The sequence below is a fragment of the Oryza brachyantha genome, chromosome 6 (genome assembly GCF_000231095.2).
Source record: "Oryza brachyantha chromosome 6, ObraRS2, whole genome shotgun sequence".
NCBI lineage: Eukaryota > Viridiplantae > Streptophyta > Magnoliopsida > Poales > Poaceae > Oryza > Oryza brachyantha.
In genome coordinates, this window is record NC_023168.2 from 16,184,756 (window position 1) to 16,200,856 (window position 16,101).

At 42.6% G+C, this 16,101-nt stretch overlaps 4 protein-coding genes across 4 annotated transcripts; 3 read left to right on the forward strand and 1 right to left on the reverse strand.

The window, feature by feature from the left end:
• Positions 1-36: 36 nt before the first annotated feature.
• On the reverse strand, positions 37-3,426 carry LOC102709469 (pentatricopeptide repeat-containing protein At1g31430-like). The gene is made up of 2 exons (XM_015838621.2): positions 1,664-3,426; positions 37-123 (listed from the first exon to the last, which is right to left on the reverse strand). Exon 1 carries the CDS (start codon positions 3,420-3,422, stop codon positions 1,932-1,934), a length of 1,491 nt encoding a protein of 496 aa, XP_015694107.2. The 5' UTR covers positions 3,423-3,426; the 3' UTR covers positions 37-123; positions 1,664-1,931.
• On the forward strand, positions 3,243-6,403 carry LOC102710217 (aurachin C monooxygenase/isomerase). Its single transcript, XM_040525471.1, has 4 exons — positions 3,243-3,876; positions 3,959-4,284; positions 5,370-5,580; positions 5,685-6,403. Exons 1-4 carry the CDS (start codon positions 3,643-3,645, stop codon positions 6,198-6,200), a joined length of 1,287 nt encoding a protein of 428 aa, XP_040381405.1. The 5' UTR covers positions 3,243-3,642; the 3' UTR covers positions 6,201-6,403.
• A 561-nt stretch (positions 6,404-6,964) lies between these two features.
• LOC102709747 (protein FAR1-RELATED SEQUENCE 5-like) lies at positions 6,965-10,190 on the forward strand. The gene is made up of 2 exons (XM_006656141.3): positions 6,965-7,246; positions 7,723-10,190. The coding sequence occupies exon 2, from the start codon at positions 7,783-7,785 to the stop codon at positions 9,796-9,798; it is 2,016 nt and encodes a 671-aa protein (XP_006656204.1). The 5' UTR covers positions 6,965-7,246; positions 7,723-7,782; the 3' UTR covers positions 9,799-10,190.
• Positions 10,191-11,753: 1,563 nt separating this feature from the next.
• On the forward strand, positions 11,754-15,418 carry LOC102710506. The gene is made up of 9 exons (XM_040525093.1): positions 11,754-12,254; positions 12,354-12,491; positions 13,239-13,307; positions 13,384-13,455; positions 13,832-13,914; positions 13,991-14,122; positions 14,263-14,473; positions 14,701-14,822; positions 15,049-15,418. Exons 1-8 carry the CDS (start codon positions 11,832-11,834, stop codon positions 14,743-14,745), a joined length of 1,173 nt encoding a protein of 390 aa, XP_040381027.1. The 5' UTR covers positions 11,754-11,831; the 3' UTR covers positions 14,746-14,822; positions 15,049-15,418.
• Positions 15,419-16,101: the final 683 nt, after the last annotated feature.

The following is a 16,101-nucleotide window of genomic DNA, read 5'->3' on the forward strand; positions in this document are numbered from 1 at the left end:
ATCTGGTTCTGGGATGATTTCCTCTTCATGATTGGTTCTGGGATGATTTCCTCTTCATGAGTCCATTGGCAGGATAACACCAGCATTTCCCTCTTATACAACGCACTTACGAAGTTCTATGTGCTATCAAAGGTATAGGCTAATATTATTGGCTATAAACCAACCATATGCATATGTGGAGGAGAAAAAAATAAAAAATAAAAAGTGTTTTTTTATGTAAGAGTGAGCTTTTATACATATAGAAAAAAAATAGAATAAGCCAATCTTATAGTTAATATATTATAAGTACTTATTAACTCTAATATAAATTTATGGCTAGATGTTATCTTTACTATTAAACTTACTGGGGCTGTGTTCTTTTGAATGTTTTTTTTTGGCTAAACGATACATGTTTTGTAAAATGTTCTTATTCAGAAGTTTTACATCTTACATTTCTAAATAGATTTTCAACTTTGTATGAATTAATTTCATTATTTACACCATTATATAGCTATCAAAGAATCAAATGTTTTTCATTTTTCATCTTAATCTATAAAAAAGAACGTAGCCAGAAGCGGGTCCACAATACCCTACTTAAAGAGAAAATCTAACAAATGTCATTGACAAATACTTAATTCTAAAAAATGCCATTGACGAGTGTGAGTTCTAAGAAATGCCATCGTACAAATAAATTTGTCTAAAAAATACCATTGATGTTCGGGTTCCATCAACTTTTTTCCGTTAAGTGCTATATTATAAACAATGTTTTTAACGGTGGAAACGGATGGAACCCTAACGGCGATGGTATTTCTCAGACAAATTCGTTTGTACGATAGAATTTTGTTAGAACTTCCACACCAGAATAGATAGAGTTTTCCGAAGAAACCTGCTAGTGGCATTTATCAATGGCATTTCTTAGACTTAGACATTTGCTAATGGCATTTTTTAGATTTTCTCCTTTAAACCCCTGGTTGGTTCTCATTCGGGCGATAATGTATTTTTACTCGACTTGCAGATTACCCTAAGGTTAGGTTCATTTGCACAACTATAGCACAGATTATTTTTGAATTTCTATATGCATGTTTCTTAAACTGCTAAAATTTATGTTTTAGAAAAAAGTTTCAATAGAAAAATTCATCTCACCTTTTCATAGTAATTTTATTAATTATATTATTAAATAGCTATTACAAAATCAGATAATCTTTTATCATCAAAATAACACGTACTAAGATCCATATAAATGATGTGATGCAAGCGAAGACATGTTGTCTCTAAATCAATCGTTTCTTATTCAAGATTCTCCTCATTTTGTCACTCACATACCCTCCCACCCTGTTCATTCCTTATTATTAAAGGGTATTATAGTCTTTTCTTTTTATGTCTAAGCCTTTAGAAAAACTTATATTTTTGGATAGAGGTGGTACTATCTTCTGCCATCAATAAATTGCATTCAGGTCGAAGTGATGTTTTGTGTGTCAGTGAGTTTTGAGTTGAAATGCTGAATTCATCAACAAGCGCAAAGCGAAAAATCCAAGTATAGCACATTTAACCAGCTGACAAATGACAGAATCACACGCTGCCATGGTGCCATGATAAGGTTTCGTCCACCCATTGTTAAGAAGTTAAGGTTGCATGTTAGATATATTCATCAACGCTACAAATTGGAAAAAAAAAAACTACTAACCTTGATTTTTTTTCCCCATCTGTAGAGCCGTGTTCCATTTCCATGCAGGAGCAGGGCTTAAAACTCTGGCTCTGGTACAAGCCTGAAACAGGCTAGCTTAGTTCAGTAGCCCTAAGATCAACAACTTTATAATCTTGATCACACGAATGTATGTCCAGATTCCAGACTCGGTTCTTCAAAATTGCTAGTAATGAAATGGCTTCCAGTGACTAATCATTATTCTGTTGGTCCAATCAAATTAATGGATGTTTTAACAATTCCTCACTCCTCAGTACCCCACCTCGATCAAGCTACACCCTGGAGTCTTCTTGACAGCAGGGTGTGCCATCTTGCCCCTTACTCTTAGCACATCCTCCCATCTACTTGCTGTTGCATATACATTAGACATGAGCAAATTCACATCAGTAATTTGGGAATCTTGCTCACAAATTCGTTTGGTCAGCCGCTCACTCATCTCAACATTCCCGTGAACCTTGCAAGCAGTGAGGAGTGCACCGAACAGTGGCATAGCATCCTTTTCAATTGGAACGTCACTGATCAACCTCTCAGCTTCATCAAGTAGACCGGCACGACCTAGAAGGTTTACAAGGCAGCTATAATGTTCAAGTCTCGGTTCTAACTGATAAACCTCCTTCATGGCATGGAACTGCTTCCTTCCTTCATCAACCAAGCCACCATGGCAACATGCACTTAGAACCCCGATGAATGTAATCCTGTCAGGCTTAACTTTACTTCTCTGCATATCTTCAAACAGTTCAAGAGCTCTACCTGCCTGACCATTTGTGGCCAGCCCACAGATAATAGCAGTCCAAGCTGTGGCGTCTCTGCCTTGCATTTGCCAGAAGACCTCCAGCGACTTCTCAACATGCCCACACTTAGCATACATGTCAATCAACGCTGTGCCTAGGACTGCATCAATCTTCATTTTCCTTTCCTCAGCGTACTGGTGAATCCATCTACCTTGATCAAGAGCACCAAGATTGGCACAGCATGTCAGGAGAGTGACAACAGTAAACCTGTCTGGCTCAACCCGTTGCATCTGCATGTCTCGGAACAATGTCAGCGCCTCATCGAAGGACCCGTGCTGCACACACGCATTGATCATTGCAGTCCAGAGAATTAGATCCTTCTCTTTGCACTGGTTGAAGAGTACTCTTGCCTTGTCCAGCTGCCCAGCAAGGGCATATCCCGACACAAGTATAGTCCAAGAAACAATGTTCCTCACCGGCATATGCTCAAACAATGACACCGCCTCCTCCAAGCAATCATTCTTCATGTACATGTCCAGCAGAGCATTTGCAGCTGGGAGGTTGAACCCAAAGACGACATCCATGTAGACATGAATCCTCCTTCCCAAGCTCAGGTCACTTGCTCTAGAGCACGCCGTCACCGCAGTCACCAATGTCGCCCTGTCAGGTGTGACGCCGCTTCTCTCCATATGTTCAGCCAAAGCAACTGCTGCCGAGTATCGCTCGCACCTGATGTAGCACCTGATCATCATGTTCCACAGCACCAGTGCCCTGCGCGGCATTTCGTCGAACACCTTCCGCGCGACGTCCACGCGGCCCAGCATCGTGTACATCTCCATCAACGAGCTCCCGGTGTAGGCGTCCCACCGGAACCCGGTCTTGACGGCGGCCGCGTGCGCCTTGCGGCCCTCGACCGACAGCTTGAGGACCCCGACGGCCCTGAGCACGAACGGGTAGGTGAAGCTGTCCGCGACGAGGCCCCGCGCGCGGAGGTCGTAGTACACCGCCATGACGCGGGCGAAGCTCCCCCGCCTGGCCAGCGTCCTGATCAGCAGGTTGCACTCCCAGAGCGGCATCCCGTGGCTCCTCGCCGTCGCCATCGGTAGCCGTGGGTGGGTGGCGGCGTGGCGGGACGCGTGGAGATGGGGAATCTTTTCTCTAATTTGAGGTTCCGTATAGGGAGAGGTGGGCGCTTCAGAGAGGAGACGGGAAAGTCATAGGAAGGAGGGGATGGGTAAGCGAGTGGCGGTGGTGGTGGGAGGGAGCGTGGCGGGGCTGGCCTGCGCGCACGCGGTGGCGGAGGCGGGATGGGAGGCGGTGGTGGTGGAGAAGGCGGCGGCGCCGGCGACCGGAGGCGGCACTGGCGCCGGGCTGGGGCTCGACGCGCAGTCTATGGAGACGCTCGCCCGCTGGGTCCCCGGGTGGGGCCTCGACGCCGCCACGCTGCCGCTCGCCGTCGACCTGGTAAGCTCCTCCGCTCGTCTCCTTCCCTCCCCGTAATTCCGGCGGCTTCCTTCCTTCCTCTTGACGTTGTGACCATCCGCAGAACAGGGCGACGGACAGCGGGACGAAGGCGGCGAGGACGCTGACGAGGGACGAGGGGTTCAACTTCCGCGCGGCGCACTGGGGGGACCTGCACCGGCGGCTGCACGAGGCGCTGCCGGCGGACGCGGTGACCGTGCTCTGGGGCCACCAGTTCCTGTCGTTCGAGGCGCCGGGTGGGGACGGCGAGGCGGGCGAGCGTGGGGTCGTCGCGACGGCCCGCGTGCTCCGGACGGGGGAGACGGTGGAGATTGCCGGAGACTTGCTCGTCGCGGCGGATGGCTGCACGTCGGCGATCCGCCGGCAATTCCTCCCTGAACTGAAGCTGAGGTCAGCAAAAGCTTCTGGACTACTGCATTGTTTATTGTTGGTGGGGCCAGTTTAGTACTCAATTTTTTTAAAAAAAGTTCCATCGAATTTTTAATATCTTAAATAAACATTAAAACTAATTACAAGTTAGGCTTTATTCGATTAAACCCAATCACAGATGATTTAAGGGAATTAGGAAAAAATTTATTCTACATCTATTATGGTGTGGAATTATTCCCCAATCTTTTTCAATCACTCCCTCTTGAAATAAGCGAACAAGACCTTATAGAGAAACATATAAGAAACATGAAACGAATCTTTTGATCCTAATTAATACATGATTAGTTATAAGTGATACTGTAACCAATATGTACTAACGGTGGATTAATTAGAATTAAAAGATTCGTCTCACGGTTTTTTGTGAAATCTATAATTTATTTTATAATTAGACTATATTTGACGTGATTTTCGGAGCCTTGGGTAGTTGGTACTGTGTCGTGAGATTGTCGGAGGCATGATTTTTTTTAAGGTAAAAACTACGGGACGATGACGTACTGCTCTCATGGCTTGAAACGGAATAGTTCGTTCCCATTAAAACAATATTAGATTAAAGTGATAATAACAGGGCATTGTTAGATTAAAGTGATCGCTTTTAATTCTTAATTGTTTCAACAATATCGTGTTAAATGATAAAACTGGCTAAGATTATAGCAAGTGGTTCCGTGAAACACTATGCCATAATACCCAAGTTTCTACACTCAAATCAACAAGCAATAGTAATCCAGATCAATGACAGCGACATGGTAATCATTGACATATGGTCCCACAAATGATAGGATCAGTATAACAGTGTGCAGTGACAGTGACATAATAACAAATGATCTCAATCCGTAATAGTACCCATGATTCTCTGTAATGTCAAAAAAAGAACCATTGAATTTTCGAAATTTTATCCTACCAAAAAACTATCTGAAATTGTTGGATCATGGCTATAAACCGGTATTTTTTTCACAATCTATCTGCTTCCGATTCATTTGTTTAGAAGGTGGTACAGTAGTTAATCATGATTGTTTTCTCCACGTTCTTATGGTTGTTTTCCAATGTAGATACTCTGGATACTGTGCATGGCGAGGAGTGTTTGATTTCACCGGAAAGGAGGGGTGCGCCACCATGGTCGGCATCCGCAAGGCCTACCCAGAGCTCGGCAGCTGCCTCTACTTCGACCTGGCCTACAAGACTCACGCCGTGCTCTACGAGCTCCCCAAGAACAGGCTCAACTGGCTCTGGTACATCAATGGCGAGGAGCCTGAGCTCACGGTAATGGCGATATCGATATACGTTTGTCACTTTGAGGTGGTAATCAGCGTACTTGTGTTCTTCCTTTTCCAATGCGATTGGTTTGGTTTGGTTTGGTTTGGTAGGGGAGCTCGGTGACGATGAAGGTGAGCGACGCCATGGTGGCGGAGATGACGGAGGAGGCGGGGCGCGTCTGGTGCCCCGAGCTGGCGCGGCTGATCGAGGAGACGGCGGAGCCGTTCGTGAACGTGATCTACGACGCCGACCCGCTGCCCCGGCTGTCGTGGGCGGGCGGGCGGGTGGCGCTGGTCGGCGACGCGGCGCACCCGACCACCCCGCACGGGCTCAGGAGCACCAACATGTCCATCGTCGACGCGCGCGTGCTCGGCCGCTGCCTGGCGAGGTGGGGGCAGGGCGCCCCGCCGCGGCGCGCGCTGGCCGAGTACGAGGCGGCGCGGCGCCCGGTCGTGGCGGCGCAGGCGCTGCACGCGCGTAGGCTCGGGCGGCTCAAGCAAGGCCTCGCGGTGGACGGCGACGAGAAGGTGTTCGACGCCAGGACGGTGACGGAGGAGGAGGAGGAGGTCTCGCAGCTGCGGCAGAGCAGCATACCGTATTTTGGCGGCGCGCCAACCACGGAATAGTTGTTTGATGTGATTTTTTTTAAATAAATGGTTGTCTCTCTTCGTGTTTTGGTGACCAAATTTTGGCATTTATGTGTTTCAAATGTTATAGCTCTCTGCGATGTTCTGGGAGATGGATTTTAATTCCTCGGGAAATATCTCTTTGTTTTTATATGTAATTTAAGTAGTTATAATTTTTTTTAATAAGATAGGTTATTGGGATATTTCACCCCATAAATGTGTATGCTTAAATCAAACTCTTATTTCTATACGTATATTTAAGTCATATTTTTTTAATTTTATACAAATCAAATTTGATATTGTATGTTTGTACCGTGGTGTACTGTTATATACTCATCCATATTATCAATATTTCTCAAGTTTTTCATAAGCATTTATGACATATAAACGAGGGGATATCATCTCGAGGTTTTAGGAGACTATCTCTGTTTCTAAAAATTATTTTTTTATAATTTTCGTAAGATGTTTGATGTATAAATTTCGTGTAAAGAACCGTTCATTTCCCTTTTTTTTTTCGTGATATAGAACTGTTCGCTTTCGACGGGAACGTGATTTCTTCTCTCTCGGTGCTGTCCGTCACTCTCCCTGTCTGTCCGCCCGCAGCAGAAACCCACTGGGAACTCATCCCGCTGGCGGCACCATGAGCCGTTCGATCTGGGCTTCCACCCACGCGGCCGCTCGATCCACCGTTGGATCTCCCCCGCCCTTCCCCTCGTCTTCCCTTCCGCATCCGGCTCCATCTCCACATCGAATCATCGATTCTACTCCCCGGCAAGCCGAAACCTTCCCTCCCTCCCTCGCGCCGCCTGCCTCCGCCTCTTCGCCCTCGTCGACGCCGCCGCGTCGCCCCACCGGGAGGAAAGGGGGGTCGTGTCCTGACTCTGCCCCCCCCCCCCACACACACCTCCGCGAGTTTCTGTAGCTTTCCCCCCTCCGTTCCAAGGTGCGCCGCCCGGTTGGGCGGGGCGGGCCCTCGCGGCCCCGGCCGACGGCCAGAGTGCTCCTCTCCCAGCTCCGTGTCCCCCCATGTTCCCCCCCGCGCCTTGGTATGTTCACTCTTCCCCTGCTCTCGCTTCCTGAGGCTAGTGAGGAGTAGTCTGCAGCAGTAACCGTACAACGGCGTGGTAGTGTTTAGGGCAAAATGTGCCTTGTGTACATGTGAGCTATTTACCTATGAGTGATTTGTTTGGTTGAGTAATATAGCTGCAGAAATTTGATTTCTGCACTTTAGTTGTTCTGTTTTAACCGCTTGATTTCTATGCTTCAACCTTCAAATAGGTCGGGTCGGTGTAAGTTGCCAGTATGGGTGCGCAATGCCCTCGGTTAGAAAATAAGGAAATTAGGTTGAGTTTTTTTAATAATTTATTTAAAATTCATATGTTGAGGGATTAACATGTCAAATTCCCACCGCATTAGTATCCTTTTTAAATATATTTTTTCACACCTGCAGTGCTCTTCTGAATTCGAAGAAGTTTATATGTTAACCTTAGTTTGCTCATTGCTGTGTACTCTTTATTACCAGCCGTTCTTTGCAAAACAAAGTCTGCAGTTATCATTTTGTTTTGAGTCCTAGAACTTTTGAATGGAATATTCATCAAGTGAAGGCGATGAACTGGTTGAAAGTTACATGGATGTTGAGGACGATACAGGCACCAGCAATATTGATCAAGGAACAGGTATGATGCCTTCTGAGATACATGGCATCGGTCCTTCTGAGGGGTCCATGCTGTCTGTTGACAATGGTCAGCTGATGGCTGCTGATGGGTTGGGCAATAATGATGAGCCATGCCTAGGCATGGAGTTTGAGTCTGATGGTGCTGCACGGGAATTCTACAATGCGTATGCACTGTGCCTTGGGTTTGGCATTCGCGTTGCCCGATCACGCAGTGAGAGGAGGAAGGGTATTGAAGTACTTATTATGAAGCGCTTTGTGTGCCTGAAAGAGGGACATCACAAGAAGAAGGATGCTGAATCTAATGACAAGAAAAAGAGGAAGCGGCTCTCTATAAGGGATGGCTGCCCAGCGATGATGGAAGTGGTGAGGAGGGGTCCAGATAAATGGGTCATCACAAAGTTGGTCCTTGAGCATACTCATGTGATTCTTAGTCCAGACAGGGTGCGCGAGGTCCAGCTCCGTCGCGCCTCTGGGAAGTGTGCAGAGCATGAGAATCAATTGCAGGAGCTGCGCAGGAATGTGTTTGGAGATACAGATGCACAAGGCCTTTTCAACTACTTGAAGAGAATGCAGTCGGAGAACTCGGGTTTCTTCTACTCCATACAGGTTGACAGTAAGAACTGTGTAACCAATGCAGTTTGGGCTGATGCTAGGGCGAGAATGTCATACACATACTTTGGGGATGCTGTTTATTTTGACACTACTTATAGTCAAAATGAGGATATGTTGCCCTTTGCAGCTTTCACGGGTGTGAATCACCATGGTGATATGATTCTTTTTGGTTGTGCACTTGTTTTGGATAGGACAGAATCTTCATATGCATGGCTGTTTGAGACATGGCTGACAGCAATGGATAAACGATTGCCATTTTCCTTTACAACTGATGAAGGCAAAGCAATTTCAGCAGCAGTTGCAAAAGTATTTCCTCAGTGTTTCCATCGTCTTTGTAGATGGCGAATTTTGTCTAGATGCAAGAAGAAGTTGTCTGATGTCTACATGAGATTTCCCAGTCTCCATGACGAGCTTAGAAGATGCATCAACGAGTGTGATACTGAGGCTGCTTTTGATATGTTCTGGGGCACTATAATTGACAAATATGACCTGAGGGAGAACAGTTGGCTGCAATCAATATTTGACACAAGACACAAATGGGTTCCTGCATATCTGACAAGCTCCTTCTTTGCAGAATTGACATTGACCCATCGAGGAGAAACAGTCAGTAGGTTCTTTAGGAATAACTTTAGTACACGAGTTCCCCTTGATACATTTATCACTAGATTTGACCAACACATAGACAGTTTGTATGTAAATGAAACCCAGAAAGATCTTGATTCATTTCATCATGAACGGCTCCTGAAAACCACTATAGTTTTAGAAAAACAAGCAAGGGGCATCTTCACCAATGCTGCATTTGAAATATTCCAAATGGAGTTGATTGAAGCATTGCTGCATTATGCTGTTAAGGTTCAGCAAGATGGACCTTACGCCAAGTACTATGTTGACAGAGATAATCCTCCAACCAGGCACACTGTTTTCTATAATGTTGCCGATAAGAAGGCTTGGTGCGATTGCTGCAGGTATGCTTTCTCAGCAATATTGTGCAGGCACGTGCTTGGAGTTTTCATCTCAGCTGGCATCGTCATGCTTCCTGAGCCATGCATCATGAAGCGATGGACAAAGAGAGCAAAGACAGGGCCAGAATTGATTGGGCATAATCTTGAAAATGGAAATTGCCACACGGACTCTGCAACTTCAAGGTATAATGATCTCATTAGTTATGCTATGAAATGTGCAGAGAAAGGAGCTGTATCAGCAGGTTCCTTCAGAGTTGCAAAGGAAGTACTGCGGAAGGCCTTGATGGAAATCAAATGTCTTGGAGAGAAACTGACCACCGATGACCTGCAGCAGGTTGACAATAGATAATAGTGGTTATTTTGTGAAGCAATTTGGGAGACTTTCGAATATCTTTACCAAAGGGAGAAATGAGGTGTAATTTTGATGAGCCTACCTGCAGGCTTGCCATCTTGACATGCCAGTGGCCAATCAACATGTTTAACTTTAACCGTTCGTGTAGTACTAGTACGAAACAACCAATGTACCATCGTACTCTTATCTGTCCATAGTGTATGGGTGTGTATCTTTTGGTCTGACGCACCAATTCTGGGAGTCAGCTTGTATTTTTTGGCTTTGTGCCTGCGTACATGCTGCTGCTGCTCATGATATCCCAACTCAAAAAGTGGTACTCCCTCGGTGAAGCCTGCTACCTCTGTTCCAAAAATGTAAACATTATACCTCCGTTCCAAGAAAATAAACATTATGCCTCTTTTCTAAAAATAACTAAGATATAAAAAAATATCTTTTAGTACTTTAGTGGCTATTTTTCGAATTTTAAATTAATTAGCCCTGTCTAAGCATCTGATTCACTTTGGAATCATTAGAATAATTAAAATTATAAGATTAGTAAAAAATATTTATGTTGTGATATAAAATTTAAATTATAAAAATATTTATATTTTGAAATAGAGAAAGTAAGTGTTTAACGCTTGGGACAAGATACAGTCAAAATTTTAAAATTCTGACACAAGTACATAATACAAATTTAGAGGAAGAATTTCCCATAAGTTTTAGTGGTAAAGATTCCTCTACCCTCTTGTATTATAAAAGATGTTTTAGGTTTCTCTTAAAGTTAAACTTTTTAAAATATGATCAACCGTGTATATGTATCTGTTAATTTTGCATTACAACATTCGAGTTTTTTACCGTCCTTTTAAAAAGTACCTACGTACCACTTTTTAATGTATGTAAAAAGTATGTTAACTTAAGGTATATTATATCTTGAGGTATTAAAATTTTTTATTAAAATTCTGAGTATCTTGATATACTTTTCAAACATGATAAAAAAAACCATGTAATTAGAGATTAGAGACATATATGATTGGGGACAGGTTGGAAATATCGATAAATGGAACTGGATTCAACCAACATTTTCGATGGGTTGGTTTTTACTGGTTTCTTCACGGAAGAGGCGTTTCACGCGACGTTCAATAGTATATCTAATGAGACTTATTTGGACCCTATGTGTTTATATGTATTTTTAATGAACTTCGTCCAACTTGAAAAAAGTTAACTTATAATAAGCCTAAAACACCCTGTACTATTTTTATATAATTCCATCATAGCCAATATACTGGCCGAATTTCTTAATACAAGTTTCTTGACAAATACATAGACATATTTGGAAGTTGTAATTTTTTATAATGAATTTACAGGAATTTATTCGACAATTAAAAATCACAGTGACACATGGCAGAGATGAAGTATATTTGATCTTTGTTTGCTGTATTTTCACTGCTGTAAAGAAAAAACTCTAATAATTACTAGCGTGCAAGAATGATCATACTTGAGAGCTCCAAGGTCGAGACTATAACTTATAGTACTATTCTACAGTAAAGTGGTTCTACGGAATTCCCGTCTTTTCGCTTTTACTTCGCTTATAAGCTAAAATTTGAATTTTCATATATAAATTCAGAATAGATTTTGAGGTTTGTTTATCGAAAATAATTTTTCAGCCTTAGCTTTTACAACGATAAGAACACATATATAAAATTTTTATTTATAAATATGTCGTTTGAAATTTTCCCCGAATGAATGAGCTAAACAATCACTCCTTATGGTTAGAGATAAGAACCACCGCTATTCTGTTTAAAAGAAGTATGAATACTTTCTTATACAAGGCATAGCTCTGCTTCTGGAACAAACATTGCCTTCCGATCCTATGGCCAGATATTTTCAAAGCCCCAGTCGTATTTAAACGACAAAACGAATCTCCTGGCTCAAATTTTAACACGCAAACTGAATTTACGAAAATTCAAAAACAATAGAAAATCCCAAAAAAGAAAAATCCAACGGGAAAAGGGCGACGCGGAGGAGGGAGAGAGAGAAAACAAACGGCACCAATGGCGGCCACACACCTCGTCTCCCGCCGCCTCCTCATCCTCCCACCAACGGCGCCGGCCGCCGCGGCCATCTCGGTCCGGCAACGGAAGGCCTCAGCAGCGCTCTCCCTGTCGGCCAGGGGGCGGAGGCGGCGCCTCGCGGCACGGGCGGTAGCCCCCTCCCCGGAGTCGGCGGCGGCGGAGGAGGAGGAGGAGGGGAAGGGCGGGCTGCCGGCGGCCGAGGCGGAGAGGCTGGTGGAGTTCCTGCGGGAGGACCTCCCGCACCTGTTCGACGACATCGGCATCGACCGCTCCGCGTACGACGACCGCGTCCGCTTCCGCGACCCCATCACCCGCCACGACGACATCGACGGCTACCTCGCCAACATCCGCTTCCTCAAGCTCCTCTTCCGCCCCGACTTCTACCTGCACCACGCCAAGCAGGTTGAGCCGCCCCGCGCTGCATTGCTCAGTTCCTTTGCAGCGAGAAAGCGTGCGTGCGCGTTCTGATGAGTTCGTAACTGAATTCGATGGTGGTTTTAGACAGGGCCGTATGAGATCACCACGAGGTGGACAATGGTCATGAAGTTCGTCCTCTTGCCGTGGAAGCCAGAACTGATCTTCACCGGGCTGTCCATCATGGGCGTCAACCCTCAGAATCTCAAATTCTGCAGCCATGTGGTTAGCATCCTTGTTTGACACTGCAGCTTGGAGCGCATGTTTCTTCAAAGTAATGCTCATTGAGAATTTATAGTTGGAAATGAATTAGTAGTTCTTTAATCGACTGAATCATATCGATAATGGATCAATCTTAGTGGTCCTTTTTGAGGTATTCAAGACCTTTGAGACGAAGCATATAAAGCATACACAGCTTAGAAGTTAAAGTATTAAAGAGTACTGAGGTTTTTTCTTAATCATGAAAATTAGTTAGCAGTCCATTGGGATTTGGGAGTAAGATTTCTAGAAATGAGATCAGAGAGCTCCCTGACAAAGCATTCAGACAAGCTTGTGTTGCATACTTATGTTTAACTATGTCAAATAACTGTTTACTGTTGTGATGCATCACCGTATATACTTCCTATTAATATTTAGTACTTCATAGTCATCCTAATTCAATTTGGTACAAATTTTAGCTTTTTGGGGTGCTCGTGATACTATTTATTGATAGGCTGACAAAGGTCTGTACTTCGCTTCCACAGTCCACACTTGATAAATTGTACAAATACTCTTTATAGTTGAAGTTGCTGTGATGTGCCACAGAGTTCCTGTTTCTTACTTTTTTCTGTTCAGTCTACATTTTTTGTAAACAGAGGATTAAGAATACTACGCTTCTTGGCAGAATGTTGTAGATATTTAGCGCATATAGCTAACTCCATAAGTTTACCCAAGTCATCATTAAATAGTATTTTATAACTTCCTGATATGCAGGATATTTGGGATTCAATACAGAACAATGAATATTTTTCTTTTGAAGGACTGGGGGATGTCTTCAAGCAGGTAGTTTATCATGACTCTACCCCTTTTTTTAATGGGTGAACAAAATGTTTGAATTGGAGCTTCTGATTCTACACAGCTACGGATTTACAAGACCCCTGATAGAGAAACACCAAAGTACCTTATTCTGAAAAGGACTTCAAACTATGAGGTATTAATTTTAGTGATTCATGTTATATCTGTAGTGAAGTAACAACACTTCCATGTTCTCATGATCTCTGCTTCATATGATTTAACCATACTGATAAATATCCCCAATTGTTCCCTCCGTCATATTATAAGACATTTTGGCCCTATCTAGATTCATTCATGGATCAATGTATATGTTTTATATTTGTGTTGAGATTCATTAGCATCCATATAAATCTAAGGAGGGTCAAAATATCTTATAATGTGCCACAAAGTTAATAATTTATTGTCACCAGTGTATATTCTTTCTGTGCACTCTCTGCAGCAGTCAGAACATCCAATTTATTGGCTGTTACTTCTTTTTAAGGTAAAATTATGAGCATAAATACTTTATGCAGATTAGGAGCTACCCACCGTTCTTAATAGTTGAAGCAAAAGGAGATAAGCTAACCGGATCATCAGGTTTTAATAATGTAACTGGGTGAGTTGTTTTGTCTGTTTCAGTAGGACGTTAACCTGATATCCTAATACTGATCTGTAAACGATGGTAAATGTAGGTATATTTTTGGCAAGAATGCTTCTGCTGAAAAGATTCCAATGACTACGCCTGTCTTCACTCAGGCTTCTGATGACAAACTCTCAGATGTATCCATCCAGATAGTTTTGCCGATGAACAAAGACATGGAAAGGTCTATCTTGTACAATGCATGATTTCATTTACTGATGGTGGTGTGGTTTTAAGCTGACTTTGGACATCTGTGTAAAGTTAAATTAAAATTAGTTTATGTATTTACTTCTATTACTAATAGTAGTACTCCTGTTCAATCAGCTTACCAGCTCCAAACACGGAAGCTGTTAACTTGCGAAAGGTAGAAGGTGGCATTGCTGCAGTGAAAAAATTCAGTGGTAGACCAAAAGAGGAAATTGTGATCCAGAAAGAGAAGGAGCTGCGCTCCCAATTACTCAAAGATGGGCTGAAGCCTCAACATGGTTGTTTGCTTGCACGCTACAATGATCCTAGAACACAGAGCTTTATAATGGTATGTTTCCTTTTGGGCCATCCCTTATTATTTTTAGTTGACATGTGGAATTTTGGATATACTTGACTGTAGTAATCCTAAGACAACTAATGAGGTTTTTTTTATGATTAGTGTTGGAATTTCATATTTTATCACCGTTCTCCCTTTCCCAAAAATCCAGTTTTTATTTTCAGTTTTACATTCAATCTTTTATTCTGAAAGTATATTATATTCTTCCTTGTAAAAAGAGGAACGAGGTGCTGATATGGTTAGACAACTTCACACTGGAGTAGTAGTGTTCACAGTCTACAACATATTTCTGCAACATGTGAGACACTTAGCATTGGAGCTTCCAGAGCATCATAGAAAGGTAAAGTCATTGCTCATAAAGCCTCACTTGCATGATTTGTAGTAAAGTTCTATATTCTTTTATCTGTAAAAAAACTTAGTATTCTTTACATGTGAAAAACTGTAGAAACAAGTTGTGTGTCTAAATGTAATATATCATGCAACTTGGTTATGTCCATAGATCCATCATGCCTCTATGTCATCCCTGTTTTATTTTTTGCATTATTCTCACTTAGCTTTCATTGCAGGAGAAACAATTAGGGAGATGCACGGATGAAATGATAAGAAAATGTATATTCTGAAAGGTTACTACATAGTAGTTGTAGTGTCCATATGAAACATGAATATATGACTGTGTATGACAATTGACAAAAGTGAACTGAACAATATGAAACGTTAAGAACAAAAGGAATTAGTCCGCCTACACCCATCCTCATTCCCAGTGGCGTGTCTGGCCACAAGCCCACATGGCCACAACACATGTCTCTCATGTCTCTTTTCCTCACTCCCATCCTGCCATCCACCATCTGTCATCTCCAAGTAACATAGGAACATACAAAATAGCCATGGTTTGAAGATCCATCGGTTAAAGCCCCTTCGTAGGATTTTTCCATGCCACACCAACTGACCAAAGAACACATCTTAAATCATCATCTCCAACTTTGCCTACCTTTGTTTCTCGGTCCTGTTCCATTCGCCTTGTAACAATAGCTTACTTCAGACCACTTGGATTAGTGTGGGGTGGGGTAAAATGGATTTAAATAACCGGAAACTCCTAATTTGGGCCAAAATTTTGTCATCTAATTTGAGTTGCACTCACTCCATTTCATATTATAGTCATTTTGGATTTGCCTAAATCAGATCTCTTTAAGTTTGGTCAAAATTATAGGAAATTTACTAACATCCACAACACCAAATTATGTCCTTCATTGAATGCATTTTTATAGTATATTTATTTTTGTTAGAAATGTTGCTATGTTTTCTATAAACTTTTAGACTTGAATAAGTTTGGCTTAAGACAAACTCGAAGTGACTTATAATATGAAATAGAGGGAATAGTATACCACATAACATACTTCCTCTATTCCAAAATATATACCCATTTCTGGATTTTTGAATTTTATTCCAAGATATAAGTATTTTTTATATTATTCATAATACTACTTGCCCTATCAATTATTTCCTATTTAAAATTCTTTTCGTTTTATCCTCACATACCTTCTCACTTCTATCCATTTTCTATTTATTAAGAGGCATTATAGTCTTTTTTTTCCAACCTTAATCTTTACTAAATAATCTAG

Coding starts and splice junctions, on each gene's coding strand:
- LOC102710506 (XM_040525093.1), top strand. CDS start 11,832: ATGGCGGCCACACACCTCGTCTCCCGCCGCCTCCTCATCCTCCCACCA. Junction 13,456..13,831: donor AAAGGACTTCAAACTATGAG/GTATTAATTTTA, acceptor TACTTTATGCAG/ATTAGGAGCTACCCACCGTT. Junction 13,915..13,990: donor GGTTTTAATAATGTAACTGG/GTGAGTTGTTTT, acceptor TGGTAAATGTAG/GTATATTTTTGGCAAGAATG.
- LOC102710217 (XM_040525471.1), top strand. CDS start 3,643: ATGGGTAAGCGAGTGGCGGTGGTGGTGGGAGGGAGCGTGGCGGGGCTG. Junction 3,877..3,958: donor TGCCGCTCGCCGTCGACCTG/GTAAGCTCCTCC, acceptor GACCATCCGCAG/AACAGGGCGACGGACAGCGG. Junction 4,285..5,369: donor CTCCCTGAACTGAAGCTGAG/GTCAGCAAAAGC, acceptor TTTCCAATGTAG/ATACTCTGGATACTGTGCAT.
- LOC102709469 (XM_015838621.2), bottom strand. CDS start 3,422: ATGGCGGTGTACTACGACCTCCGCGCGCGGGGCCTCGTCGCGGACAGC.
- LOC102709747 (XM_006656141.3), top strand. CDS start 7,783: ATGGAATATTCATCAAGTGAAGGCGATGAACTGGTTGAAAGTTACATG.